Source organism: Phyllopteryx taeniolatus, chromosome 10 (genome assembly GCF_024500385.1).
Source record: "Phyllopteryx taeniolatus isolate TA_2022b chromosome 10, UOR_Ptae_1.2, whole genome shotgun sequence".
Classification (NCBI taxonomy): domain Eukaryota; kingdom Metazoa; phylum Chordata; class Actinopteri; order Syngnathiformes; family Syngnathidae; genus Phyllopteryx; species Phyllopteryx taeniolatus.
The window spans coordinates 24,239,187-24,265,678 of NC_084511.1; the positions used below are offsets into that span (position 1 = coordinate 24,239,187).

At 42.9% G+C, this 26,492-nt stretch overlaps 1 protein-coding gene and 1 long non-coding RNA gene across 3 annotated transcripts; one reads left to right on the plus strand and one right to left on the minus strand.

Moving 5' to 3' along the window:
- Positions 1 to 102: 102 nt before the first annotated feature.
- On the plus strand, positions 103 to 26,442 carry atg2a (autophagy related 2A). 2 transcript variants are annotated; one of them, XM_061788037.1, is made up of 42 exons: positions 103 to 281; positions 1,269 to 1,431; positions 2,839 to 2,988; positions 3,350 to 3,452; positions 4,905 to 5,049; positions 5,335 to 5,541; positions 6,062 to 6,161; positions 6,386 to 6,550; positions 6,887 to 7,029; positions 8,099 to 8,177; positions 8,485 to 8,734; positions 9,834 to 9,975; positions 10,399 to 10,497; positions 11,307 to 11,462; positions 11,539 to 11,812; positions 11,920 to 11,992; positions 12,936 to 13,110; positions 13,192 to 13,334; positions 13,691 to 13,812; positions 14,182 to 14,342; positions 15,641 to 15,773; positions 16,010 to 16,194; positions 16,275 to 16,355; positions 16,501 to 16,607; positions 17,065 to 17,157; positions 17,236 to 17,306; positions 18,534 to 18,610; positions 18,911 to 19,081; positions 19,148 to 19,274; positions 19,363 to 19,592; positions 20,132 to 20,361; positions 20,778 to 20,913; positions 21,406 to 21,627; positions 21,721 to 21,822; positions 22,756 to 22,840; positions 22,939 to 23,092; positions 23,185 to 23,254; positions 23,338 to 23,420; positions 23,595 to 23,716; positions 23,807 to 23,961; positions 24,251 to 24,451; positions 25,082 to 26,442. In XM_061788037.1, exons 1-42 carry the CDS (start codon positions 111 to 113, stop codon positions 25,316 to 25,318), a joined length of 6,093 nt encoding a protein of 2,030 aa, XP_061644021.1. In that variant the 5' UTR covers positions 103 to 110; the 3' UTR covers positions 25,319 to 26,442. The 2 variants fall into 2 exon arrangements, with proteins under 2 accessions (XP_061644021.1, XP_061644022.1); XM_061788038.1 differs by having other exon boundaries at positions 24,293 to 24,451.
- On the minus strand, positions 206 to 2,832 carry LOC133484889 (uncharacterized). The gene is made up of 2 exons (XR_009790522.1): positions 1,628 to 2,832; positions 206 to 1,440 (listed from the first exon to the last, which is right to left on the minus strand). It is a non-coding gene; the product is annotated as an uncharacterized LOC133484889 (long non-coding RNA).
- Positions 26,443 to 26,492: the final 50 nt, after the last annotated feature.

The following is a 26,492-nucleotide window of genomic DNA, read 5'->3' on the forward strand; positions in this document are numbered from 1 at the left end:
TTCTGCTCCCTCTCGCGTTCGCCTGTTATGCAGTTTCCCGAGGACTGCGGTCGTACACGTTCTCCTCCGCCGCCTCTTCTCGCTCCCTCTCCCCCGCTCTCGCTGGGCCCATGTCTCGCTGGCTCTTCCCCTGGTCGGGCTCCATCAAGAAGCGGGCCTGTCGGTACCTCCTCCAGCACTACCTCGGCCACTTTTTGCAGGAGCGCCTGAGCTTGGAGCAACTGGGTTTGGACCTGTACAATGGCAGCGGCGTCATCAAGGAGATCAACCTCGACGTGTGGGTGAGTGTTTCGGAAAAGTGGCCAGCAACCATCACCGTGTGCTGTGTGCTGTGTGTTTTATTGTTTTTGTTTCACCCACTCTGATGTGACTGTTTCGCAACGCCACCGCCGGTGTTCGACAACAACATCCTCCAACGTCATGCACAGCTCGCTTTTCTTCGCGGAAACACTTGTGGGAAATGTTCACCACCACTGCTCACTTCTTATCTTTCGATCTTTCCGTCTTTGTGGCCAACTGTCTTATCTGCCTCGCTAGGTGGATTTCTAACCAACCTGGCAACGTGTAAGTCATACAACTAGAACGAACTGTATTACTTTTGTGTTGCCAGGTTCTATCTATCTATCTATCTATCTATCTATCTATCTATCTATCTATCTATCTATCTATCTATCTATCTATCTATCTATCTATCTATCTATCTATCTATCTATCTATCTATCTATCTATCTATCTATCTATCTATCTATCTATCTATCTATCTATCTATCTATAGTAAAGTCATACACAAAAAGAGGAGCTGTATTACACACTCTTGTGTTGCCAGGTTGTTTTGATATCGACATGATCTGTCTGACTGTATGTCTATCTGTATCGCCGTCTATCTAGCTATATTTAATAATCAATAACAGATTACGATGCAACAGGACAGCCGTACAGGTCGATATTGCTGTATTACATTTATTTATCACCCCAAACGAATGAATGGATGTTCATGAAAGAGCAAATGGCATAAAATCATTAATATCTGGTTTGCAGTAACATATTTACATTAGGTTAGGTATTGTGTATTTTTCTTTACACACTTTTCTTTACAAATGTAATGTTTGTTTTCCTGGACACACAAACAAAGAAATACAAAAACAAATATCGTAACCAAGCTATCTATAGACATCGTCACTTGTTTTTTTTTTTTATGGAAATGAGTCAACATGTTTTTCCATTTGTGTCACTCAGCATGTCATGTGTGTCTCATCTCTTTACTTTAGGCCGTCAACGAGCTTCTGGAGTCCCTGGGCGCTCCCCTGGAGATAGTGGACGGCTTTGTGAGCAGCATCACTGTGACCATCCCCTGGCAAGCTCTGCTCACCGACCACTGCACTTTGGAAGTGTCCGGTCTCCAGATAACATGCAGACCCAAGTATCGAATTGGTAAGTCATCTTGAAAGTCCAAAAAGGAGATATGTATGTTTTTCATAATTTAAAACAGCTCTCAGGTGTTTTCATGGTATGGTATGCTTTTATATGCGGAACATCCGGAGGGCTGGAATTAGTTTCTCAGGGGCCACAATCTCTAAAGCAATACAAAAAACATAAAACTATAACAAACGTCTTCATTCATACATACTCTTGGTTTGTAGTCTCCCTTCATCAGTGGATCATAGATGTTAGAATCACAGCGAGTATGACGTACCTCACGGCTGCAACAAACACAATTTAACGTGAACAAAAAAACTTTAGCGTCCGTTTGCGAGTAAAAGAAAAGGAAGATTAGCTCCATTCTCCAGTCCTATCCAGAGCCACCTCTGTCTCTCCTGTCCACATCTCGTCTGGGCTCCACATTGCCGACGCACCTCGTTCAGCTCCCCCAGCCATCCATCCAATCGCGGGTAGTCCAGCAGGGCCGACATTTCCGTGGCTATTGGAAAACTGCTGCCTATCCGGCTCAGACACAACAACGGCGACAGTAAGAAAAGCGCAGACGGTGCTGCTTCAGGCATGCTGCCAAAAGGGGCGCAACCGTCGAGTACCGACATTCTCCATCAATGATTGTCACGCTGCTGCTGTAAACAGTCCACAATGGGTCCACGCGAGGGACAACATACACCAAATGACAAAAAACAACAGACAAAAAGCAGAGCCTTGATAGACGGACGCCTACTTCATGACACCATCTTAAAAAAAACAAATCCTGATGGTTCAAAGACATTGGAACCCTAACATGGCATTGGAATTGTTCAATTCTTCTACAACTATAAAAGCTATAAATGCTCTACCAATTCAATCATGCCATAAATATATGTACAGTATTTATGCAAGCATCATCCATCAAAACAGGACATCAAGCAGTAATGTCCATTTCAACTGACGAAGGTCTGAATGCACGTGTCCTGGTTGACCCGTCTCGGACATCAGGGACAGTGTTTCTGGATTAGCAGATCGGAGTGGTGGTCCCCCTTTTTAAGAAGGGAGACCGGAGGATGTGTTTCAACTACAGGGGGATCACACTCCTCAGCCTCCCTGGTTCGGTCTATTTGCGGTCGCTGGAGAGGGTCTGTCGACACGTCGAATGTCAGATTCAGGAGGAGCAGTGTTGTTTTCGTCCTGGCCCTGGAACAATGGACCAGCTGTTCACCTTCAGCAGGTTTCTGGAGGGTGCATGGGAGATTTCCCAACCAGTCTACATGGGCTGTGTGGACATGGAGAAGGCGTTTGAAAAATAAGTGAATAATAGAATTTCTGAATAGAGAACTATGAATAGGTGGGAGCTTCACCACATAGTTCTTCAAATTGTGCAAAAGTAATGTGTTATGGCCACATGCTCACTTTTCTATGCAGGAGGTGGCTGGGACTCCCAAAGCTGGTCATCCAGCATGACCTCCAGCATGCAGCTGGCTCAGGAGTGCCTGAAAGACCCTCCGGAGGCGTCCGAGGAGCCGCCGGCCCCACTGGAGGGGTTGGAGATGTTTGCACAAACCATAGAGACAGGTGAGTTCCAAGTGTGTAAGCTTTAATGCCAGTCCCTGTCTAGATACATACACTGGCGTGAAACAGTATTGACCTCCTTCTGAAATTCTTACATTTTTGCATAGTTTCCCCACTCTGTTTAACATCATCAGACAAATGTAAATATCAGACAGACATTGCCCTATTACACATGAAATGCTGATTTCATTTATTAAGTTAAAAAAATATATATTCAAAGCTCCCTGCCCCTAAGTGAAAAAGTAATGGCCTCGCTCACTCAATTATGGGTAAGCTATGCTAAAAAATAAGAATTTGAGAAGGTGGCCAATACTTTTTCACGCCGCTGTATGACTACTCATCTCGTTTGTTTGTGTGTGCGCAGTCCTTCGTCGTATTAAAGTCACCCTCCTGGACACTATCGTACGCATTGAGCATCAACCCCTGGACCAGGAAACAGGCGTTGCCTTAGAGGTGCACATCAAACGGTAAACTGCTTTCATGTGTTGTTTGATGGCTTGTGGAAAATTGAATTCGTTTTTTTTTTGAATATATATAAAATTTTGATGATTACAGTAGCAACATGACAAATAGCCGACGTCTTTGTGGAATTATCTAAAAAACAGCACTTCAAACGCCTGTAAAATGCTACATAACAAAAACAACAAAAACAAAAAACCCATCCTCCTTTCACGATTTAATTTTGAATAATTTTAATGATTATAGCTTTCAGCTAACAAAAAACCCAAATTCACCGTGTCAACATAATTTCATAAGAAGCTATCACAATGATTTTTAATAGAGAAATTAGGTCAGAATTAGCCCTCTGATAACTATGTCCCTATGTGTTTAATGAATCTGTATAATATGAGTTACATTATTTGAATTGAACTACTGGTCTGAATGAACTGTTCAGTGGTATTTTAATTTATTGCGCTATCCCCAATGTTCCTATAAAGAGCAATAAAAAGCGCAACAGTTTCACTTCAGAGGATGCAAATCCCCCTCTTTGATTTAAATTTTTTCTTTCTTTGATTTGTTTTCTTTGGTGTGACAATCTTGTAATATTATATTGTCTGCGAGAACAAAAGTGCATCCGTTTTATGTGATTTCACTTCACGCAACTCACTTTCAATATCACGGCCGCCGGCTGTAGTTACTCAATAAAAGGGAAACTGTAAACACACTCGGAGTGTGGCACACAAATTAAAATGCAAAATCGTCAAAAGGCTGCTGTGCGATGAACAAGTTTATCGTTTTCTTTTTTGTACGCACTTTTATGGCCGCTGCCGTCAGTTGTTGTTTGCTCTTCATCCCTGCGTGTGTGTGGTGAAACAGTCAACAGTCCAACCTCCACTTGTCTACCCCTGCTCAGAGAATGCAAATAGGGTTTCTACTGTACTAAGATTGTGAGGGCAGACAGTGTTCAAAGGTGGAATGTCGCCACGGTGTATGACTTAACTATGGCTAAAGTACTCAATTTGACTGATAAATGGACAATTATCCTTGAGGATTTCACACCTTGTTACTTTAACATTCTTGTGTTTGAACTGAAAGCGTCTTACTGTGTTTCTAATAATCTAAAATGGTCTGATAGTCACATTTACATTTTTGAACAAGCCCTTCTTTGACTCTGTTGAGCCTTTCTTGTTGTTTTGGCATGTTGACAAAGTCCTTCAGTGTCTCTGTGTGAATTCAGGGCCAGTCACTATAGAGCACAAACACCGTATTTTCCATACATTTATCCATTTTCTACACTACTTATCCTCATTAGTGGTTGACTGTGAGCTGGACTTTGGGCGAGAGGTCAGGTACACCCTGGACTGGTCACCAGTCAATCACAGGACACTTATAAACAAACAAGCACCTACACTCACCTGAGACCCTGGATCTCTGCTAGACAAACTCTTATCGATTGTCTTGTCGATGACCTTTTCCAGGTTGGAGTACTTCGACGAGGCGGTCCGCGACCCATCCGGCCAGACTGCCGTGCCTGTCGACATCCACCAGCCGCCTGCCTTCCTGCACAAGATCCTCCAGCTGAGTGGAGTCCAGCTACTCTATGACACCATTGGCGTGGATCAGGTGACAGAGGCTGTACTGCGCAGTGAACTAGTTAGCTGGGCGGAGTAAAAATATCTGTTAACTCAGTTACCGCCATATTAAGTGATTTTCATTGCATTGTTTTATACTGTATTAATGGCCTAAAAGTTAGGGCTGTAAGGAGCCCCCCAGGGGACATGAACACAAATTAGTAATAATAATGGTTGGGGAAAAAAACTTTTATGAGATGACACAAAACATTATTTATTTATTTTAAAAAATATATATATTTTCATGCTCAGAAGTGCTGTTTTTCCTCACCTCAAGGAAATTCCTGAGGCGAAACAGCCAGAGTCAACCACTGCTAGTGAGGGAGATGAGGTGGAGGAGGAAAGCGACGATGATGAGAAGGAGGACGAAAGGAGGAAGCCCCTGGAGGTTCCCCTGTCTCAGCCTCTACTCATAGGCAGCTGCTCCGGTTTCATCGAGACCACGGTCAAGATTAAACAGAACGACATGCTACCCGGACCAAAGGTGGTGTGTTTAGTGTAGTGTTTCCCAACTTTTACTAAGACAAGGCACATATTGAAAACAAGAATGGCCTAACTCCATTTTGGTCATTTTTAATTGCAGAAATTAATAGAGAAAAGACATGCTTCAGATTAATACTGGGTTTACTGAATCAAGGTTTAGTTCTAATTTTGACATGTAGGGGGCAGTCCATTATTGCACTCAGCACTTTTCCTGATTCATCAATGCGCAAGAGTCCCTCTCCTGAAAAGTGACAAAAACGGAGTGAGCCCACTGTCATTTTGAGTGGCCCAAATGTTACAAAAAGTACAGATGCGCTACTCACAACTCACTCAGTGTGTAATCTTGGCCTGTTTAGTGCAACACAAAGCTGATAAGCTGATACTTGCAGGAATAGAAGATAAGTAAAAATTGACAATTTTCCACAGCACAGTGGTTGGGAATCACTGCTTTATTGTAATACTTGTTTGTTTTCTTTTTTCTTTTGCCTGGGACATTCACATGGGTTCTGTCTGCTGACCAGTTTGAGTTGGATGGTAAGGTGGGCTGTGTCCACATGCTGTTGTCTCCGGCTCAGATAACTCACCTGACTGACTTGTTGGCAGCTCTTTGTATAGAAACAGGTATGGGATTCATATAACTCTATCGCAATAACTGGATTTACTGCAAATTCATTTTATCAGATTTTTTTTTAAACTATTGTACATTTCAAGTGACACATGACATGAGTCACATGGCTCTGTTTACACTGAGAGAACACATGCAACCACCCGCATTATGTGCAGAAGCTCAAATTGCACCCATTTTGATTTACGTCACATTTGGCATATTCCTCTCTTCCCTCTAGAGTCCGAGACAAAGCTTGGCGGGGTGCGTAGTCGCCCGCTAGACTCTGATGACCTACGTATGATCGAAGAAGACCTCAGCAAGCAGTTGGGCTCCAGCCCCAGAGACCAAGAGTGGGATGCCGAATGCGACCTGGAGCCTTATGTCACCACGTTGGAAAACGGGGGTACGGGATATTGACAACAAACTCTCACTTACTGTACACTTCCAGCTTGATTAATTGGTAGAGATGGGAGAAAGTCAAGTAAATCTCACCTTTCAAGTTCAAGTGCCAAATTACTGTGGTAGGTCAAAATCAAGTTGAGCCTTTCAAAAGTTTTAGCCAAACAAGTCCCAAATTCCTCCTGATCCTAAAATTGGCGACATAAGTCTGATTTAAGTTAAGTCATGTAACTCGCGTACCCCACCTCTGTTAATTTTACAGATAAGTTAAAACCCCGCTAAGATAGTGTTGCAGCCTCATGGTGTAGCAATTGTTGTACAATTGTGTGTGTCCTTGCAGAAATGTTCTATTCCATGGGCCCCGCGGGGATGAGCAGCAGCGTGACATCGGTGCGGTCGGGCAGCGAGCTGTCAGACAGCGATATGGACTCTTCCACACATAGTCTGGCAAGCCTCACTCAACCTGGAGCACTCGCCGCACAGGTTTGTCGTGTGTGCGGTTGGGCGCCACAATGCAATATCACTAGAGAACCAATGTTCTTAAACATCCAGTACCTACCGGTTCAAATAACAGCACAAATTTTGTTTTCTCATTTCGCTGCCACCAACAATTTTTCCTCTGAATTGCCTGAAACTGGTGTGAAAGAGAGCCAAATGTTTTTGCTAATTTGAGGTTTTTTTTTTTTTTTTTTTGGTTATATTTTGCGCATATCGTTAACCTAATAGTATAACTGCCTATGCCATTTTTAATAATAAAAATACCAATGTGCTTGCTAAAATTTGTGGGTTTACTTTGTCTGTGTAGCTTCTCAGTCATCTAGGTCATAAAAATCCACAAAGGTTGTAGCGAGGCAACTGGACTGTTCTTGTTTTTTGAAATTTGTGTTGTTTTTTGTTTTTTTTGTTTCCTGAAAATGTTTATATATGACTTAGGCAACTATGCTGTTAGGCCAGCAATCTGTGTTTATCTTACATGGGTGACCTTTCCAAAACTGTTGAGATTTTCCAACTTGTGTGTGTAGACAACATTTTTCTGATAGTCCTGCTTTGTGGACTTATTTATTGCAAATTGTAGTTTAGTTTAATAATGTAAGGCTCTTTACTTTTTGATAGTATTGTACCCTGAGTGATAATTTTTCTTGGCAATTCAAGTCTGTGAATTTCAGTATCTGTTTGCTATTTTCCCTATTCTTTTTTTTTTAAGTTACACTATTGGTTCAGGCATCAAGTACCAGTTTTAAAAATACTCTGTTGGCACTGGTATCGGCCAAGAAAAAAAAAAAAAAACTGACGATACCCAATCCTAGTCATGTGTGTTTACGTTAGTGGCTCTCACATAGTAGCGCAACTGTTGACAGAGAAAAGACTTTAGTTCAACAGGTGGATTCAGAAATATACAGATCATCCATTTTAATTTGATAAATAATACTAGTAATAATGATACTAATAATATAATTCTCTTAATGACCAAATCATAACACTGAAAATCTAAACGCATTTGCATCACAATTGTTTTGATATTCACAGCCAGTTGTTTCCCCCCCTCTCTTAGGGCCTCATGAGCTGTCCCAGACGTTACCCAGTAGCAGGTTGTCTCTCCAGTCTACCACAGGCCAGCCATCGAATCAGAGGTAATATCACTACAACCAGGGGTGGGAAAAGTACTCACTCACGGTATTTAAGTAGAATTACAGATTTAAAAAAAAAAAAAGAAAAAGACTGGGTGGCAAAAGTAGAATCACTGATTGGATGTGGTCTCGCCATCCGTGGCGTAAAAGTAAAAAGGCGTCAAGGAAATAAATACTCAAGTACAGCTACCTGAAAAATGGTCTTAAGTACAGTATCAAAGTATTTATACATTCCCAACTCAGTGAGTGCAGTGTGTTCTGTTGTTTTCCTCCAAATGAAGATGTCCCCTTGGTCCAAACCCTCGTTTAGGTCGCTCTCAAAGTGGCAACGCGGAGCAGCTGAAGCCAGACGCGTTGCTGCGTCTGACTCTGGGCGGCCTCACCCTAACCATGCTGCAGGAGGACCCGCCCTCTAAGCTGGACGGTGCCTACTCATTGGCTCAAGTGTCTCGGGTGTTCTTCCGAGAACTCTCCTCCTTTAAGGACAGCATGTTTGGAGAGAGAGACTTTCACCACTTGAGAAGTGGGTTCGCCAAGGCCTGCCCTCACTCGCACCTCAGGTAGGAAAATGCAGATGCATCCACACCGCAATTACACTGTTTCCCTGCTATATCACTCTTCACCTACCGCGGCCCCGCTATATCGCAGAAATCTGCAGTTTATAGTGATTTGTATTTTTTTTAATGGATTTTTACAGCTTTTTCATCAATATAATATATGGTTGAAAAACATAAACAATGATTAAAATGCAGTAAAAAGTTACTGTGTTTATTAAAGAAAAAACAATCTTGCAGGATTTTCATTCCCGTTAGAAAATAAACCTCCTGGATATGCTTCGGGAATGACAGAGTCACGCGGCTGTTGTATTGAGAATGCTTTAGTTCCGGTTCCACGCTCAACATAATGACCGTACTGCTGTGGAACTCCAATTGTTTATCAAAACCGAGGCAGAGGTTTTATTCCTAAAAGGTATATGTAATAATATTGTAAGACACCATAATACTATGCACAGTTTGAACATTATCACTGCCTTTAATGTAGCAAATAAAATAAAAAAATGTCCTTAAACAATGATGCAATTAAAATGCACTGGCTGTAAAAGTTAAATAAAAATTGTACGTGAATAAAGGTTTGACAACAAACAGTTCTAAAACAAATACAAAAAAAAAAAAAAAAAAGAAGTTCAATACAATGGAAGCTTAGCAAATGTACTGGATTAAAAACTAAAAGTTGAAGTCACTGTTACATTATGCACAGTCTGAACAATTAGTTCAGTGATTCTTTTTCATACCACTAAAGAGAGCCACCGTACTAGGAGTAGTACTTGTACCACACTTAAAGAATCACACCATCTTGCGGTATTCACACTACACAACCTGTATTTTCTAAACATTTTAAGCTTTCAAAAAAAAATAATGTTAGAATACATTTGCAATATATTTAAAAAAAAAAAAAAGTATATATTGGTAAGTTTAAATGTGTGTGTATAGTGTATGGGAGGGGTAAAACCTATTTTTGTTTTGTTTTTTGTATTGTCTCTGTTGTGATGATTTACACCAATTGTGGGAGGGTCTGGATCATATCCCCTGCAATCAAGCAGGGTTAACTGTATTAAGATTCTGGCGATTGTCGTGGTCTGAACTGTACGCCTCCCCTCAGAGTGATGGGGGCTGCGGTGCAGGTTTCCTGTGAGATGCGAAGCGGGAGACGCCACAGTCGCGCGGTGACCTCCGACATCTCCTTCAGCAGACTAGAAATGTTGGAGTGCCTCTGGGAGAACGCCAAGCCTCAATACTGCGAGGTAAAATAATATTCAATAAAAACAATACACAGGGTCAAAGTAGTAATTCTGTAATCAGACAAAAGTTTTTTGGAAAAAAATGTAATGGTGTGACAAAAAAGTCGTAATGTTGCAGGAATAAAGTCATACATTTATGGCAAAAAATTGTCACGTTACAACTTCAAAATAGCAGTACAATTAACCGCAGTTTGCCATTCACCTATTTACTTTTATTTTGTTCTTTCTGTAATGCCTTAAAATGCCACAAGATGCTGCCAAAACCACGGCTAACAGGAAGGTAGCAATTGGTGTCAAGAAAGGATGTTAAAGAGGTAGATCTCGACTGAGAGACTAAAATCTTTGTATGCTGGGTAGGAAATATGTTTAGCCAAGGTAGTTTTAAGGATAATCTTGGAAGTAACATTTTGTGCATCTCTTTTGTAGTTGCTCCAATTCCAGAAAGCCAGCATGTTCACAGTGGGAGTCTCAGCCAGACCGTGTGCCCAGCTACACTATAGCCTCAGTGAGAAGCACCTGAGGAAGGTATTTAGACAAACACACACACACACACAAAATACAGTGATTCCTCAGCACTTTGTCGCGGCACTATCGTGTGCCATGAGAGATCATATTATCATAATGTACTTTTGCTCATCTACCTGTGCCAGCGACATATAGCGACGCATAACAATTAATTGAATTCAATGCTCTTCCACTAGTTGGCAGGAGGTACAATTAACCTGCATATCAACCTGTTGCCAGTCATACGACAGAATAATAGATTTGTGTTCAACTAAACAGTGGGTATTTAGATTTGTAAGTAAATTTAGATGAGATCATCATTATTTCAGCAGGATTATGCACAGTTTGAACATAAAATCTGCTTTAAAAAAAACACTTAAACAATGATTCAATTGAAATGTATTGCACATAAAAGTTTGAACGCAAACAGTTATAAAATATTAAATATAAATGTATTGTACAAAAAAGTTAAACACAACTAAATTGTAAATAACAACTCTACTAAACTGGAAGTTTTTTAATTGTTAAGGCCTTAAAAAACACCTCCCACACCCTGTTATCACAAGAAAAAATTAAACACATTGTAAACATATTTCAACACAAAAAAAATCTGTTTAACAGGGAAATTCGTGTTACAGCGGGACTGTGTAGCAGGGAACTACTATATATATTTTTTTTTTCGTGAAATTTTTGTTTGATGACATGCCGTGAGATTTTTCAAATGTAAAATATATTGGTTCAACAAAGGTTGGGAAACACTCAACTAGTGGTATATTGGAAACCACATACTGTAGTTAATGTTACAGTATGGTATTGGTAAATGATTGCAGGGTAAACAGCGCGTGGTGCGGCGTGACAGCGTGGTGCGGGTGGAGCTGGAAGATCTCAGTGCCGAGTTGGACCTGGACATCCTCAGTCGGCTGGGGAACCTGAGCAAGGCCTTCAGCCACAGTCCTGCAGAGCCTGCTGGCCCCAACAACCTGCAGGTACGATAAGACCCTCGTTGATTCTGCCTGTGCGATCAGAATTCCCCTTTGACTTTTTTGTGTTGTCCTCTCTCAGACGCAGAGCAGTGAGCTGTACACCTCTTTCTCCCTCCTCGCCCCGCACGCCGTCCTCAGGCTCCGTTTTCCCATCCCGGACCTGCGGCCCCCCTCTGAGCGCCAGCTTCTGAGCCAAAGGGCGGTGAGGGAGGAGACGTTGGTGTTGGAACTGACCGAGCTGGAGCTCAGGCACCAAGAAGCGCCGGACCTTCAGAGCGGGCAGCCCTGCCAGGGTCAGCTCTCGGCCCCCTGTCTCACCCAGCTCTTGGAAGCCTCCTTTACTGACCTGCATGGTGAGAGCACGTGACCTTGTCGATGAATTGATCAGTCGCTCTACATACTCTCACTGGCCATAACATTTGGCAAAGCTGCTCATACTCTTGTCTTTTTTTTCCACCAGGTTCGTACGAGGGCTGGGAGGGAGGCTCCTTCCCCTGCATCAAAGTGAAAAAAAACCTTGACTCTCTGCCCCGGTGAGTGGTGATCATCTTTGCTTTGCAAAGTGGGTAAAGGTTCACACTAGAGGTTGTACAGACTAGTCGACATTACTGGTCCACAATGATGCTTAAATGGCGACGTCGACTACAGTTGCTAGTTATGTGTTTTGGTTTTGAGAAGGATGCAGAGGCAACTCCAGCAAGAGATAGATGAAATTACTGTGCTGCTTTGACTTATGAGTGGCCCGACTTATGAATTTTTAGAGATACAAGCCGTCGCCAGGCCGATTTTTTTTATTTTTTCCTTATTTACCTTGCAAGAAATGGCTAGTTACGAGTAAGTTTCATGCTCTTCGCCGCCCTAGTAAAGTGAAAAATTGAAAAATTAAGGTGGAACATTGATTTACCAACAAACTGGTTTACAAACAAATTTTTGGGACAAATATTGCTTGGGTTCACAAACTATGCTTCCTGACATCCACACGTAACGCTGACTTGTGCTTTCTCTCACACAGCGTCAGGTATATTCATCAATCAACCTTAAACGATGGGGATTGTGCTGTTTTTGAAACCTTGTAAAGGGTGTACGGTATCTTCTGAATTGCAGAATAAGTGGTGATTTTATATAGATTTTTTTAATTATTTAAAAAATATATATTTTAGAGAATAGAATAGACTACAATAATCTTTAATTGTTGTGAACATGCATGCACTGAAAATGTTTCCCCCTCCATATGACCCATGACAGTCGTGGATACAGCAAACACACACTGTTCGTGGCACAAACTGGAGCAGTTCAGGGTATCAGTGTCTTGCTCAAGGACATAGCCGTGGGTCCAGGGGAGGTTGGGGGTGCCCACATTCTTCTGCCAGTCTGTGACTTGCGCTGGGTCCTCACGATGGCAGATCCCCATTTTCCAAATCATTCCTGTTAATCAAATCGTGTTATTGAGTCTCACCTTCAAACATCCATCTCCAGGCTATCAGTGCGAGTGAGGGGAGGTGAGACGCAAGGCCCCGCCGCAGGTCTCGCGGGCTTGAACCTGGGCCTCGCCCAAGACCTTGGGGCCGCCTTCTTCGAAAGCCACTGTGAGCTCAACGACAAAACCAGCTCCCCATTCTCCTCCAACCGCACCATGTTTGAGACAGAAGAGGTGCGTCACACCCCCGTAAACTTCCCTGTGAAACCTTCTGATCTGAAACTCTGACTGGCTCCTTCACACCTGATTATGTAGATGGTGATCCCTGCCGACCCCGAGGAGATGAGTCAGTTTCAGGCCCAGTGCGTGGCTCAGTGTCAATGTGCTGTGGATATCAGATTTCCACTCGCCTACATTCTTCTGCCCAGCAAGCAGGCTTTCCAAAGCATCTACAACAGGTATTGTGGTTGTATCCATCATCTGCTGAAGCGTCAAACTTAAGGTCCGGCGGCCATATCCATCAGGCCACATCGTTTTATGTGGCCCATTAAGGCAAATAAAAGGGAAAAAGTTCAATCAGAGTATACTGTAGTATATGTTATAATATGATGCTGATTATCTACCGTATATAGTTTTCACAGTCATAACGGCGTTCTTATGGAAACCATAACTACCACGTGGCCTGTGACAAAAATGGGTTTCTGTGCTAAAACATTGCATTTCATCCTATTGACATTTTTTTTCATGCTGTGGAAGTTGTCGCGGCTTTTGGTCTCTACCATCATTAGTAAGCCTGAACCCCCCCCCCCCGCAGGATCAATAATGACCTGTTGATGTGGGAGCCGCCCCCCTCTGCACCCTCCTCAGCCCACAGCCCCACGCACGGGCGCCAACAGCATGACGAGTTCCAACTCTGCAAGTCAGCCTTTAGACTCGGTGAGTTATACGTTTCACAATAAAGCATACATTCCACGGCCACATTAGGTACCATCTTATGAAATTGTGCAACGTGCCCAACCTGAAGTAGTTTTGTCAGGATACCAAAATTCCCACTTCGACAACTGTACCATGGCAAAAAAAAAAAATACATCTTAAAAGTCGTATTTTTATTAATTCAAAGAATATTAGTTATTGTATGTGGTTCCTCCTGATGAAGCAAAATGTATTGAGTTATTGGTGTGAAGTTTACATTAGTGCACTGTGGCGTAGCAGTGAGCATCTGCATAGTCCCGCCAGACTTAACATTAGGCTCAAGTAGTACAAATACAAATACCTGCATTCTCCCGTCTCCTCCTGGTGCTACAGACTCCGACTCGGAGGAGGATGAACCTCAGTTCTACATGGCCAGTGAACCATCAGGACGGACTAAGTCGGCACTCCAACACAACCCCAACCACAACCTCAGCCTTCTCTCCCTGACTGTCGTCATTGGTAAAGGTCGCCTTCAAGCCAGGACAGACAAGAAGGTAAGTCCGGTGGCTGCAAAGTTTCTATCACAGGGTATATAAATACACTGGTACCTTGACTCACGAGTGAGGAAAAATTACAAGTTTTTCGAGATACAAGCTGTTGCTTGGCCGATTTTATTTGCTTTGAATTGCGAGCATAAATTTGAGATACGAGCGCTACATGGTAGTTCGCTGAATTTCTCAAAAAGCAGCAGTTTAGTAGAGAGTGAGCAATTCTTTAAAGAATGTCCTTGCTTCAAGCTGTTTATTGCCATTTTCAGTCAAGTTTATGATTAAATTAAACATAAAACAAAGGCAGTTACACATAACTTTGCCTTACGAAATTCCGCTAGCTTAATGCTAACACACACAGCAGAACACCATAGAGCAGGGGTGTCAAACTCATTTTTGTCGCGGGCCACATTGTAGATATGGTTTTCCTCAGAGGGCCATTATGATTGTAAAACCATATGAATGTTTAATCGCCTCATCATATTATTACACAAAGACAAGAAATTGATGGATAACTAGTTTTGAAATCAGAAATCAAGGATAATGGTTTCTTCAACTATTGTTCAAGTAACTGCAAAAGGGGTTTGGAGGCAAAACATGCTTACAATAATTCATTACTACTTATTACAGATGAATATTATACAAAAATTTGGAACAGATTTTAGCAAGAATCATGGAAGTGGACACATAATTTGCTTTCGCAGGGCACATAAAATGATGTGGCGGGCCGGATCTGGCTCCCGGGCCTTGAGTTTGACACCTGTGCGCCAGAGGCACTAACTAAAGGCATCAAAGCTGTGGTTTTATAACCCTTTTAGCAACGTATATTTGAACATGAACAGTGCAGCAACACATCTAGACAGATATAATAATACTGACAGGCATATATTCTTTATCCTCTGAGACGAAAAAAAACGAATTACTGCAGATAACTGAGTAGTTGTGACTGTTTTCTTCATCTATAGCTTTGTATTATCCTGCACCTAATGAGGGGACATAAAGCATGAAATTATGGTGCACTAATGGTTTCTTTATTTACATTTGTATATAATTATGTCACTAATGTCTGTACAATACTGTAGAGTGCTATTTTTTCATATTAAAAACACAACCCCAAAAAGTTGTTGGTGTGGTTGTGGGGCTGAGATGGAATAACGGCATTTCCATTCATTTTACTGCGTAAAAATGATTTGCGATACGAGTGTTTGGAGTTATGAGCGTGGTCACGGAACAAATTAAACTTGTAAGTCAAAGCTCGAATGCACTTCACTAATTGTCCCATATAATTGATGCAATGAACACAGGAGGACCAGAGCCAAGGAGAACTTGTGCTTGACCTGGAAGGAGGGAAGATATTCAGTGTAACACATCACCAGAATGACCCAAATCTCAGTTTCTTGTGTCTGGAGAGTCGACGAGTGGAGCTCTACCATAAGGGTACGCACACATCATTATAAATGTTGATCACAAGACTCTAAATCAGGGGTTCTCATAATTTCGGGGTCCATGGATCACTTAAAGAGGAGATTTTTTTTCTCCAATGATCCCCTGATAATCTTATCCCCAATTAAACATAACTACCACGTGCTGCCCTAAAAGCCATAGGAAGTAAAATGTTCACAGCCAGGTAAATCATGCAATGGAGAGAAATATTTTGTTTTCCTTTGTTTCAGCTGTCGTGAAAGACACGGCGATTCCGCCACGGATAGAAATGCCCAACTTCGCTTCCCTAAAGTGCTTGGACCCGACCATCTACCCCACTGAGGTGGGAGTCAGCAGCGTGAGAGGCAGGGAGGCGGAGCCACAGATGTTGTCCACAGCCATCAAAATCACTCTGGATGCACAGCGAAACGTCAAGGTACGTCCTCCCGGCGCCCCCTAATTATCGTCACCCGCTTGTCAGAACGATAAAATTAAATGCTCTTTGTCTCCTGCTAGGAATTCCTTGTCGCCCTTCGACTTCAGGGCGCCACCATGCGGCATTACGTGACGCAGACCAGTCTCAGCTGGCATGAGCAGGTAACCCTTATTGCAGGGGAACAATAGAAAATGGTAAAAGTAATCCCCTGCTATATCCTAGTTGTGCGTGTGGGAGGGGTATTTTAAGGCTTAAAAAGGCTATGAAAAATGTTTAGGTGTAAATTCAGTCTTGTATGTGTTCCAGCTGGTTGATTTCCTGGATGTCATCGACGACCCTATTTTGGGATACACTGCACCCGCTGTCATCACCGTCCTCCACACGCACCTGGCTACATGTGCCGTCGACTACAGGTATTCACTGTGATTTTTTTATTGGGCTAAAATCATAATGCATATTAGGGTGGATTTGGACTTGGTCCAACTGACGAAATTTAGATTTTTTTGTTCGAAAGTGGCAAAATTTGATAGGCGTCAGATATACTATATTGCCAAAAGTATTCACTCACCTGTCTTGACTCACATATGAACTTAAGAAGAATATAAACTTCCCAGAAGAGTTGACGTGGGTATATAACTGCAAACGGTGGACCAAAGACATATTAAACCCTATGGCTTACGAATGGGATGTCACTTAAATTCAGACGCGTGTTATGGCAGGTGAGGAAATACTTAACATAGTGTATCTTCAGATCATGCCCCATATGAGCACGGGTTCACTGTAAAGGGATTAAGTTGGAATTGGACACTTAACCTGCAGTTAAATCCAACCTTAAACCAACCAACCGCCTTGCTGCTCTCTGTCTGCCAGGCCGCTGTATCTGCCACTGCGAATGTTGCTCACAGCAGAATCCTTCTCTCTGTCCAGTAATATCATTGTAGACACAGCCACCTTCCACCTCAGGTAAAACTTGGCCTCTGTTGTCTTGACATGGCATCGCATTCCAAACTTGTTGTGAAGTTTTCATTACATCTCATCTAGATTCATCCTGGATGACTCCGCCCTCTACCTCTCGGACAAATGTGATACTGACGTAGTGGACCTGAGGAGGGGTGCGTCACACAATACACACGCAGTGCATCTGGAAAGTATGCAGAGCACTTCATTTTTTTCCATATTTACCAATGGTACAGTCTTATTCCAAAATGGAATAAAAAAAAAAATGTTGCCCTCAAAATTCTACACGCAACTCCCTATGATGACAACATTGAAAACATTTTTTTTAAACTGTGTTGCAAATGTATTAAAAATAAGAAATTAAGATATCACATGTACAAAAGTATTTGGTATTTGTTTTTGAATTTTAATACAAAATACATTTAAAAAAAAAAAACTTTTGTTACATTGTTATCATGGGTTCCTGTGTGTAGAATTCGCTAGAATTCTTTTTAAAATCCATTTGGGAATAAGGTTGTTACAAAATGGAAAAAGTGAAGCGCTGTTAATACTTTGCAGATGCACTGTACACTAACCAGCCACAGCATTGGGTACACTTGCAATGGAATCCGATGCAAAAGCTGTACTAACACTTCTGACTTTATTAAGATGCTAATGCTCAGCATGTTTATTTTCTTAGTATATAGGTATCACATTCTGACAGTTCACCAACTATATGCAAAAATATTGTGCTAACAAATAGTTGCAATTACAGCTCTCAAATGTATTATTTTTAAATGTTAAATAACTTTTCCATTGAACATGCTCCATAGGTAGATTAGTAAAAGTAAAAACAAAATAAACAATTGAATTTTTCTATACATCCATTCTCTGTACCGCTTATCCTCATGAGGGTCGCGGGTGTGCTGGAGGTGACTTTGGGCGAAAGGCGGGCTACACCCTCAACTGGTTGCCCGCCAATCGCAGGGCCTAAATACACAAACAACCATTATCAGCCACTCTTCGGAACCACGTTTTGCCTGTCCTTCCTCTACCAAGCCGCGGCACCTGGAAAATTCCCAAAATAGCTGACTTTTTGGATGAGGGAAAAAGTCGTCGGGATCACTGACTGCTTGTGTTACTATGCCTGCACTGACGACTCAAAAAAAAAAAAAAAAAAAAAAACAAAAAAACAGCACACCACTATTTTAGCTGTTTAGAAACAGTGACTTTTTAAAACCACGGTGTACCTTCAACCGGTAACCGGCCCATGCCTATATGGTTATTGCATTTTTTTTGTACATTGAATCTCAGTCAATTGTATAGGTGTACCGAAATGAATGAAAATTAACCTTGAGTAAGGACCTGTGACATAGAAACCACAATGTTTCTTTGTGTCATAGACTATATTTGTGTTCTGGACATTGACCTGCTGGAGCTTGCCATCACGACGTGGAAAGGCAGCGACACAGGAAAGATGGTAAGAGCCTTTACTCTGATAACATACCTTGTTTTTCCATGTAGCTGCAAAATAGTAGTAGTTATATTGAATAGTCTACGAGCTGTAATGCAGTGGTTTCCAAAACTAGGGTCCGCAAAATAGTTTGCAGTAAATTATGCTGTATCATTTAAAAAAAAAAAAAAAAAAGCATACCAACATAAGGGCACCCGCACCAATAAAACTATCATATTAAACCAATTACTCCCCTTCCCTTATCTTTGAGCCAGTGACATGCGTAATTTTGTGCTACTCTAATCCCCAATGTCCACTGTTCTCCAGGCCCAACCTCTGTTTGAACTCCGCTGCTCCAACAATGTAGTTCACATCCACGCGTGTGCTGATTCGTGCGCCGCCTTGGTCAATGTGCTGCAGTACCTCGTGTCCCAGGGTGACCTGCATCCCCCACCTCGGCACACCTCGCCCACGGAAATAGCCGGCCAGAAGCTACCAGTAAGGCCTAGTTGTTTACTGGAGAACAATTGATGTTACAAGATATTATTTTGTCTTTGTCTTTAGCTGTCTGAGAGCCCCGCGTCTGTGCTTCCCTGCCCTGCTGCTGAAACTGCTGAGATCAACCAGTGTGATCTGACTGATGCCTTAATAGACACCGACAAGAGCCACCAGGAAGACAGGATAGAGCCAGGTTTTGCAGCGATATTTTATCATGTCGCTGTTTCATAGTTGAGCATACATATGCTGATGGGCCCCCGGATTGTGTGTCCTTCGTGCAGGCTCGCCTTCCATGCCGAGGGGCTCGCCCGTCTCGATCTACCTGTTCCCCGGCGAGGCCTCCAGGCACGACCTCTCTGTGCTGGAGGAAGAGGAGAACTCTGAGCTGGACGGTCTGGTCGGCACAGCAACCGAAGCACAGGCAGACATGATGATGGACGAAGAAAGCTCCCAGGGCTCCACTGACAATGATGATTTCTGCATCCTGGAGGCTCCTGGCATGGGCATTCCTGTGAGTCCCTGAGGCAGTGATTTTCTCCCTCATAGCTAAGTTTGGAATATAAAGTCACTGTAGTACTCTACTATCTATCATCTTATTCCGCATTTCCACAATTGTGGCGATTGCTTTGTCAAAAGTTATGAAGGGTACCAAAAAAAAATAAAAACAAAACAAACACAAAAAATCTCAGAGTGAAAGAAAATGACAAAGAGACAGTCACACAATAAATTCGTACAAAAATGACCCATGTTTACACATGGACTTGTGGAATATCCCCAAAGGTACATGTGTAAAAATGAACCCATTTTGTTTTGTTTTATTTTATGTTTCTATTTATTGGCCTTATTAAAAGAAAATCTCAGATTTAATATTCTTATACGTGACGAGCACCACCTCCAGGAACGCTGAAGTATTGACCTATAAAGGAATCAATGAGCCAGTGTTGAGCGCCCACATATTGAACAAAAACATTGGTATTCTATTTTATTGTATCAATAATGTGAGATGATACTTTTCCACCTTGAAATGTCTATTATGGTGCCGTCCCCCAGCCGAGGGACGGCGAGCCCGTGGTGACGGTGTTGGCCGAGGGTCCCATCCATGTGAAAGACAGCCACTTCTCCAGGCCGCGAGGGAGCTCCGACCTTCTCCGCGCTCCCAGTCACTTCCCGGTGCCCCAAAGTCGAGTGGTGCTGCGGGAGATCTCTGTCGTGTGGCATCTCTACGGCGGCAAGGACTTTGGTGCTAAGCCCTCGTCGCTACATGGCCAACATGCAAATAGGTAAGCTAGCTAGCTCAGTAGGTAGGTATTTAAGTAATGATGAGGAAATTGAATACATTCATAGACGTGTTGCCATGGCCACAACTGACGCCCAGGCACTCAACGTGCAGACTGGCTGACCTGAGCCAACTGCACTCTCATTCCCTGATGCACACGTCACTCACCAGGCCACACACATTCAGAGTCGCAGATAACACACTGAAGAACATGAGGATGGCAACCCCAAGTATTGTTGTTTTATAATGCAAAATTAATTTTATCAGATTACTCCATTAATTGATATGATAATCGGTAGACTAAAAAATTCTAAAAATATTTGAATCTACTCTAAACAAGAAAAAAAGGACACAATCACACAGATGATTACCGAGATTTTGATTTAGCATTTCATACCATGACATTTCTTCTCTCACCAGGGGTCGTTCCTTCCCAGCCGGCGCCCGAAGCTCGCCATCCCGCTCTGCCGGTTCCTCTCGTCCTCAGAACTCGTGGAGGTGGGCCGGAGGCAGCGGCCGTCAGCACAGCCTCCTCATGGAGATCCAACTCACCAAAGTGAGTGTACTTTACGTCCAAATGTTTTTGGACCATTACACAGAAGACATGTCTGAGATACCAATAAATGTCAGAAAGGAATATGGTGAAGAATGCTAGTTTTTTATGCTAAAATCTTGCTGGTTTTACGGTGCATGGTTCAAGGGATGCTGATCTGATTTTTGGGACTCTCAAGTGGTGCAATTCGCATATGGATCATCGTAGCGAAAGATCTAAATTAGGCCTCTTCCCAAATGTGGATCATAACTCCATACAATATTGGATGTCTTGACAGTTCAACAGCAGCGTAAATGCATAGATTGGCTGTAATAGATTCCACACAAAAGAACTATGCGATTGCACGGGGGCATGAACTACAGGTATGAACTGTGATATAGCAGGGGAACGCTGCACCCGGAAATCATCAAGTTAGAATCTAGTACTTGGACCTGCAGTGTAACTCTAGGCTAAGAACCTGACATCCATCATACTGGTCCCCTTTCCGGTCCTCAGGTGTCTTTCCAGCACGAGTCCTACCCGGTGGCAGCGGCAGGACAAGACGGGGAGAGCTCACCGTCCGTCGGGGTCGGTCCGGCAGGGGAGCAGCCCATTTCTAGGCAGGTTTTCATTGTCCAGGAGCTGGAGGTCCGCGACCGCCTGGCCTCCTCGCAAATCAACAAGTTCTTGTACCTCTATACAAGCGAGAGCATGCCCCGAAGAGCCCATTCCAACATGGTGACTTGCAAAACCACATCTTATTACCTATCAAATGTTTCCATCTCCAATATGCCATCTGATAACCCAGAACATGTTTTACTTGATAACTAGTTGACCATAAAGGCCCTACAGCTGTGTCCTGAGTCCGGTCTTGGTGGGCCAGAGTGTTGCCTACGAGTCAGCTTGCTGCCACTCAGACTTAACATTGACCAGGTACCTCTACAGGCAAACTTGTTTCTGTACCAACAGTTTTAGCCACACTTCCATCCATCCATCCATTTTCTTCCACTTATCCGGGGTCGGGTCGCGGGAGCAGCAGTTTAAGCAGGGAAGACCGGCCTTCCCTCTCCCCAGCCACTTCATCCAGCTCTTCTGGGGAGATCGGGGTTGTTCCCAGGCCAACTGGGAGATATAGACTTTCCAGCGTGTCCGGTGTCATTCCGGGGCCTCCTCCTGGTGGATCGATCGGTAAATTGAGAGCTTTGCCTTTTGGCTCGGCTCCTTCTTCATCGTGACAGACCAATACAACGTCTGCTGAGTTCACACTTGTACCCACACTTAAGTTTTGAAAAAAATATGCTTGTTCATCTTACCAGGCATTTTTTTGTGTAAATCTTAATAAGGTTTGGAACTAGTTATTGAGAGTTCATTACTGGTTATGAGTAACTTTAGCTTAAAGTAAGACGCACCATAATTCTATAGGGTACCTATTATAAATACAGTAGTTTTAAGACATCTGTTTTTTTTTTAGGCTGGCTATGTTTTAAGAAATCTTCAAGTCAAAATTTCCTCTTCTTTTGGCAAATAATTTAGCTTCGATTAAATAATATAATATATTCCTCAATTCATTACTTTTTTCTTGTTTTGCCAGAGGTGGGTCGTGCTCATGGTACCCTAGCCAATTTTTACAGTGTATGTGTACGCCGGAAATCACTTCCGCTTTATGGGATATTTTGAAAATGTTTTTTTAATTATTATTTATTTATTCGGGGTCAAGGGTTTAAACCCCGGAGCTCAGAACTGTGAGGCAGACGCTCTAACCAGTTGTCCACCGTGCCGCCTGGATGGATTTATTTATTTTTTTGGTTCCACCTTTTTTCCAGCATATCTAAAAGAGCCGTTTTGTTTTGTCCGTCTGTTGTCTAGGATGCGTTGTTCTTCTTGAAGGACTTTTTCAGCAGTCTAGCCTATTCTGTGAACCCCTACCTGCCTGTGGACCCTGCTTCTGAAGGTACACGCCATCCATCGAGTGCACAAATGTCTTCCACAGTCAGGGTCAGAGACAATTTGTTACAGTGACTGGTCTCTTATTGTTATTTGTCCTTACAGTGAAAGCGGACCCCTCCCAGAAAGCGTCCGAAGAGGCGGAGGCAGGCGGCGCTCTGGGACTGGATCTCTCAGCTTCAGTAGAAACTACTCACAGCGAGCAGAGTTCCTCCTCAGCCGGCTCTACCTCCTCCTCGGAACAGCCCATCTACTTCCGGTATTAACAAGTGCATTATAGATCCATGCCTCAATTTTATCCCCAACTTTCTGTGAACGGGCTGTTTCCTACTTTCTCCCCCTGTCTCTCAGCGAGTTTCGTTTCACCTCTGAAGTGCCTATCTGGTTGGACTATCAAGGCAAACACGTGGTCATTGAACAGGTTTTTCCCACCCACAGTTTCAACTTTTACCATCTATTAATAAGTCTAATAGTATTCACAGTAAACCTGTTCTGCTTTCACAGGGAACCTTTGCAGGGATTTTGATCGGTTTGGCTCAGTTGAATTGTTCTGAGCTGAAGCTGAAGAGGCTCTGCTGTCGACACGGGTACATTTTAATAGTCAATATTTTAGTGTAATGGGAAAAGTTATAGTTCAAATGGTCTTTTTGTTCAGAGAGGTATGTGTATTTAGGGCTTCCGTCAAATTCTTTCAGTAGCACATGCATTTTGATCAGAATGTAAATATTCCCTATGGCCTCAATCACTTTGCCCCCTACCAGCCTGCTCGGTGTTGACAAAGTCATCCAGTACGCCGTCACAGAATGGCTGACTGACATCCGGAAGAATCAGCTGCCTGGCATTCTGGGAGGCGTCGGCCCCATGCACTCTGTTGTTCAGCTGTGTGAGTGCACACCTTTAGATTGATTTAGATTTAGATTTAAATTTATTTACCCGTCTTCTCACGGTTGATTATTTGGTGTTTTTTCTCTAGTCCACGGGGTGAGAGATCTCTTCTGGTTGCCCATTGAGCAGTACAGGAAAGACGGGCGGATTATCCGGGGTCTCCAGAGAGGGGCCGCGTCCTTCGGCACATCCACGGCGTCTGCTGCACTGGAGCTTAGCAACAGGCTGGTGCAGGCCATTCAGGTACCTGAGCAGCTCATATGTCCATTTCTATAAGGCCGGTCCTCATTAGAGCGGCGGGATACACTCTGGACTGGTCGACAGCCAATCGCAGGGCTTAGATAGATTTAGGGATCTCTCGACTGCAAGGCAGACATGCTCAGCACTATGCTTCCTGTGTTATAGTTTCTCACAAGGCAAATTAACCATACACCAGCCCTTATGTTGACAAATATAACCATGGTCATTCGTGAACAGCATATCACAGCCACCATCTTACATATGCTTCCACTCTGCCTCTGGCTCAATAAAGTCTGGCCTTTTGAAGTCGGCTGCAGCGTGCTCCATGTTGCAGGCTACCGCTGAGACGGTGTACGACATCCTGTCTCCGACGCCTCCGTTGAACCGCTACGCCATCACAGAGGGCCGGGCCCCTTCCAGTCGGCCGCGCCGCTTTGCCCAGCCCGCCGACCTCCGAGAGGGCGTCGCCAAGGCGTACGACACCGTCAGAGAGGTGAGTAGTACAAAAAAGTACATTTCACCATGATGTCGCACGGTCTTCCGGGCGGAGCTTTCTCTGATGGCAACACTAATAAATAAACACTGAACATGTCATTTGACCAAGGTGGAGTGATTGAGAAAACATTTGATTTTAGTCTTCTTTTCTACCGCCGTACTTTAAATGTGTGACGTGTCAGTTGAAAAGAGGTGTGAGGTAGATTTTGGGTAAAGGGAAATGTAACACTGGCTGTAATTTAGATTTCAACAGGTAAGGTGATTTAATAAATAGATGTGGTGGAAATTCAAACATAGCTAACATGATCACTGAGGATTGGCTAATTGAAGTTTTCCATTCCTCGGATTTATCGAGACAGTGTTAAAGCACTTAGAGTGTCTTGAAGGTAGAAAAGCACTACGCGAGTTAAAGCCCCTTTTCCATTTCATTAGCATAATTGCCTCAGTCATTTTTGACTTAATTGTCACAGTAGCAATAGAAAATACTAATGTGCTTGCTAAAATTATTTTTTTTTGTACATGTATGTGCAGATTTTCAGTCACCTAGGTTATGGTAATGGTTTACCAATATTATAAAATGGACTAATAGTAGTTTTATTCTTATACATCTGCTTGTTTTCCTCTCCAGGGAGTAATTGACACAGCTCAGACGCTTTGCGATGTAGCATCCCGTGGGCACGAACAGAAAGGTCTGCCTGGCGCGGTAGGTGGCGTCCTGCGGCAGATCCCGCCCACCGTGGTGCGCCCGCTCATAGTGGCCTCGGAAGCCACCTCCAGTCTGCTCGGAGGCATGCGCAACCAGATCAAACCGGATGCAAGGAAGGAGGACTTCTTAAAGTGGCGCACAGAGGACTGCCAAGAATGACTGCTTTGTTGCGTGTGTGTGTGTGTGTGTAGATGTGAGACCTAAGAGTGAAAGCAGGGTTCAAATGTGTGTGCGTATGTGTGTGTGTGTGTCATTTTTTTTGCATTTGCGTGTAGACTAACAAGTGTGTGGTCCAAGTGTGCAAAAAAAAAAAAAAACAACACCACCACAATGACTAACACCTACTGTGACGCCCATTGTTGTATCCATGGGTTGTATCACTGATTCATGTATGCAGCAGGAACTCTGTGAGTTTCACCTCCCGCTCAGTATTACGCTCACAGTCACATTCTCCTCACTGTTTGGTTTAGTGTGCAAACATATCGCCATCATGGTCCCCTCTATTTTCTAGTTCAGTGGCATCGCCCAGTGTACAGGGAAGGGAAATGGGAGACAGAACTCAAAAGAACACAAGAGACTTCATGTCGCATCTACATTTTTATGTTTTTTTATTTTTGGACGTGTGCCATAAAGTGAGCAGAGTATCCTTTTTTTTTTAACAACACTGGCTTGTGTTGCCTTGCTCAATTCTACACCCTTTCAAACTGAAAAGCTCATCTTTAATTTGCTTGACTGAATAGAAACACTTGAACTCTAAATCTAATCACAAACTTGACAAAATCACGAGACCCCCAACTGTCTCGCTCAATTTTGTCGTAAAGTCATCCTGTGGTTCTTCCACTTTTATTGATTTTTTATTTTTTTCTTTAAATAGAGATTTGGAGACAAGGGTTAGTTCGGAACTTTGTAACTTTCCCACTTTTTTAAGTTGCCTTTCTGCATTTTGTTTTTTTTCCATTTAATTCAGTTTGTTATATTCATTATTTTTTTTTCAAGCAATGATGGGATGTGAATGTAGTAACCACTGAGGATATGAAGTTTGTGGTTCTAAAAAAAAAAAAAAAAAAAAGTTTTACATTTGTATCTTTTGTTATGATGTACCTATGACTATGAGTGCGTGACAGAGCGTGTGCTTGCGTGCGTTGCCTGATTGCATGTCTGAGGGGGTGGTTGGCTTGTAATGAGGGTATGCTTGTAATTGCTATTTACTATATCATCAACAGTATGAATGACCTGTATATAACAAAGCAATGGGTATATAATAAATTTAAAAATATATATTACCTTCTGTTGTGCCTAATCAGCATCTTAATATGCCACACATGTGAGGTGG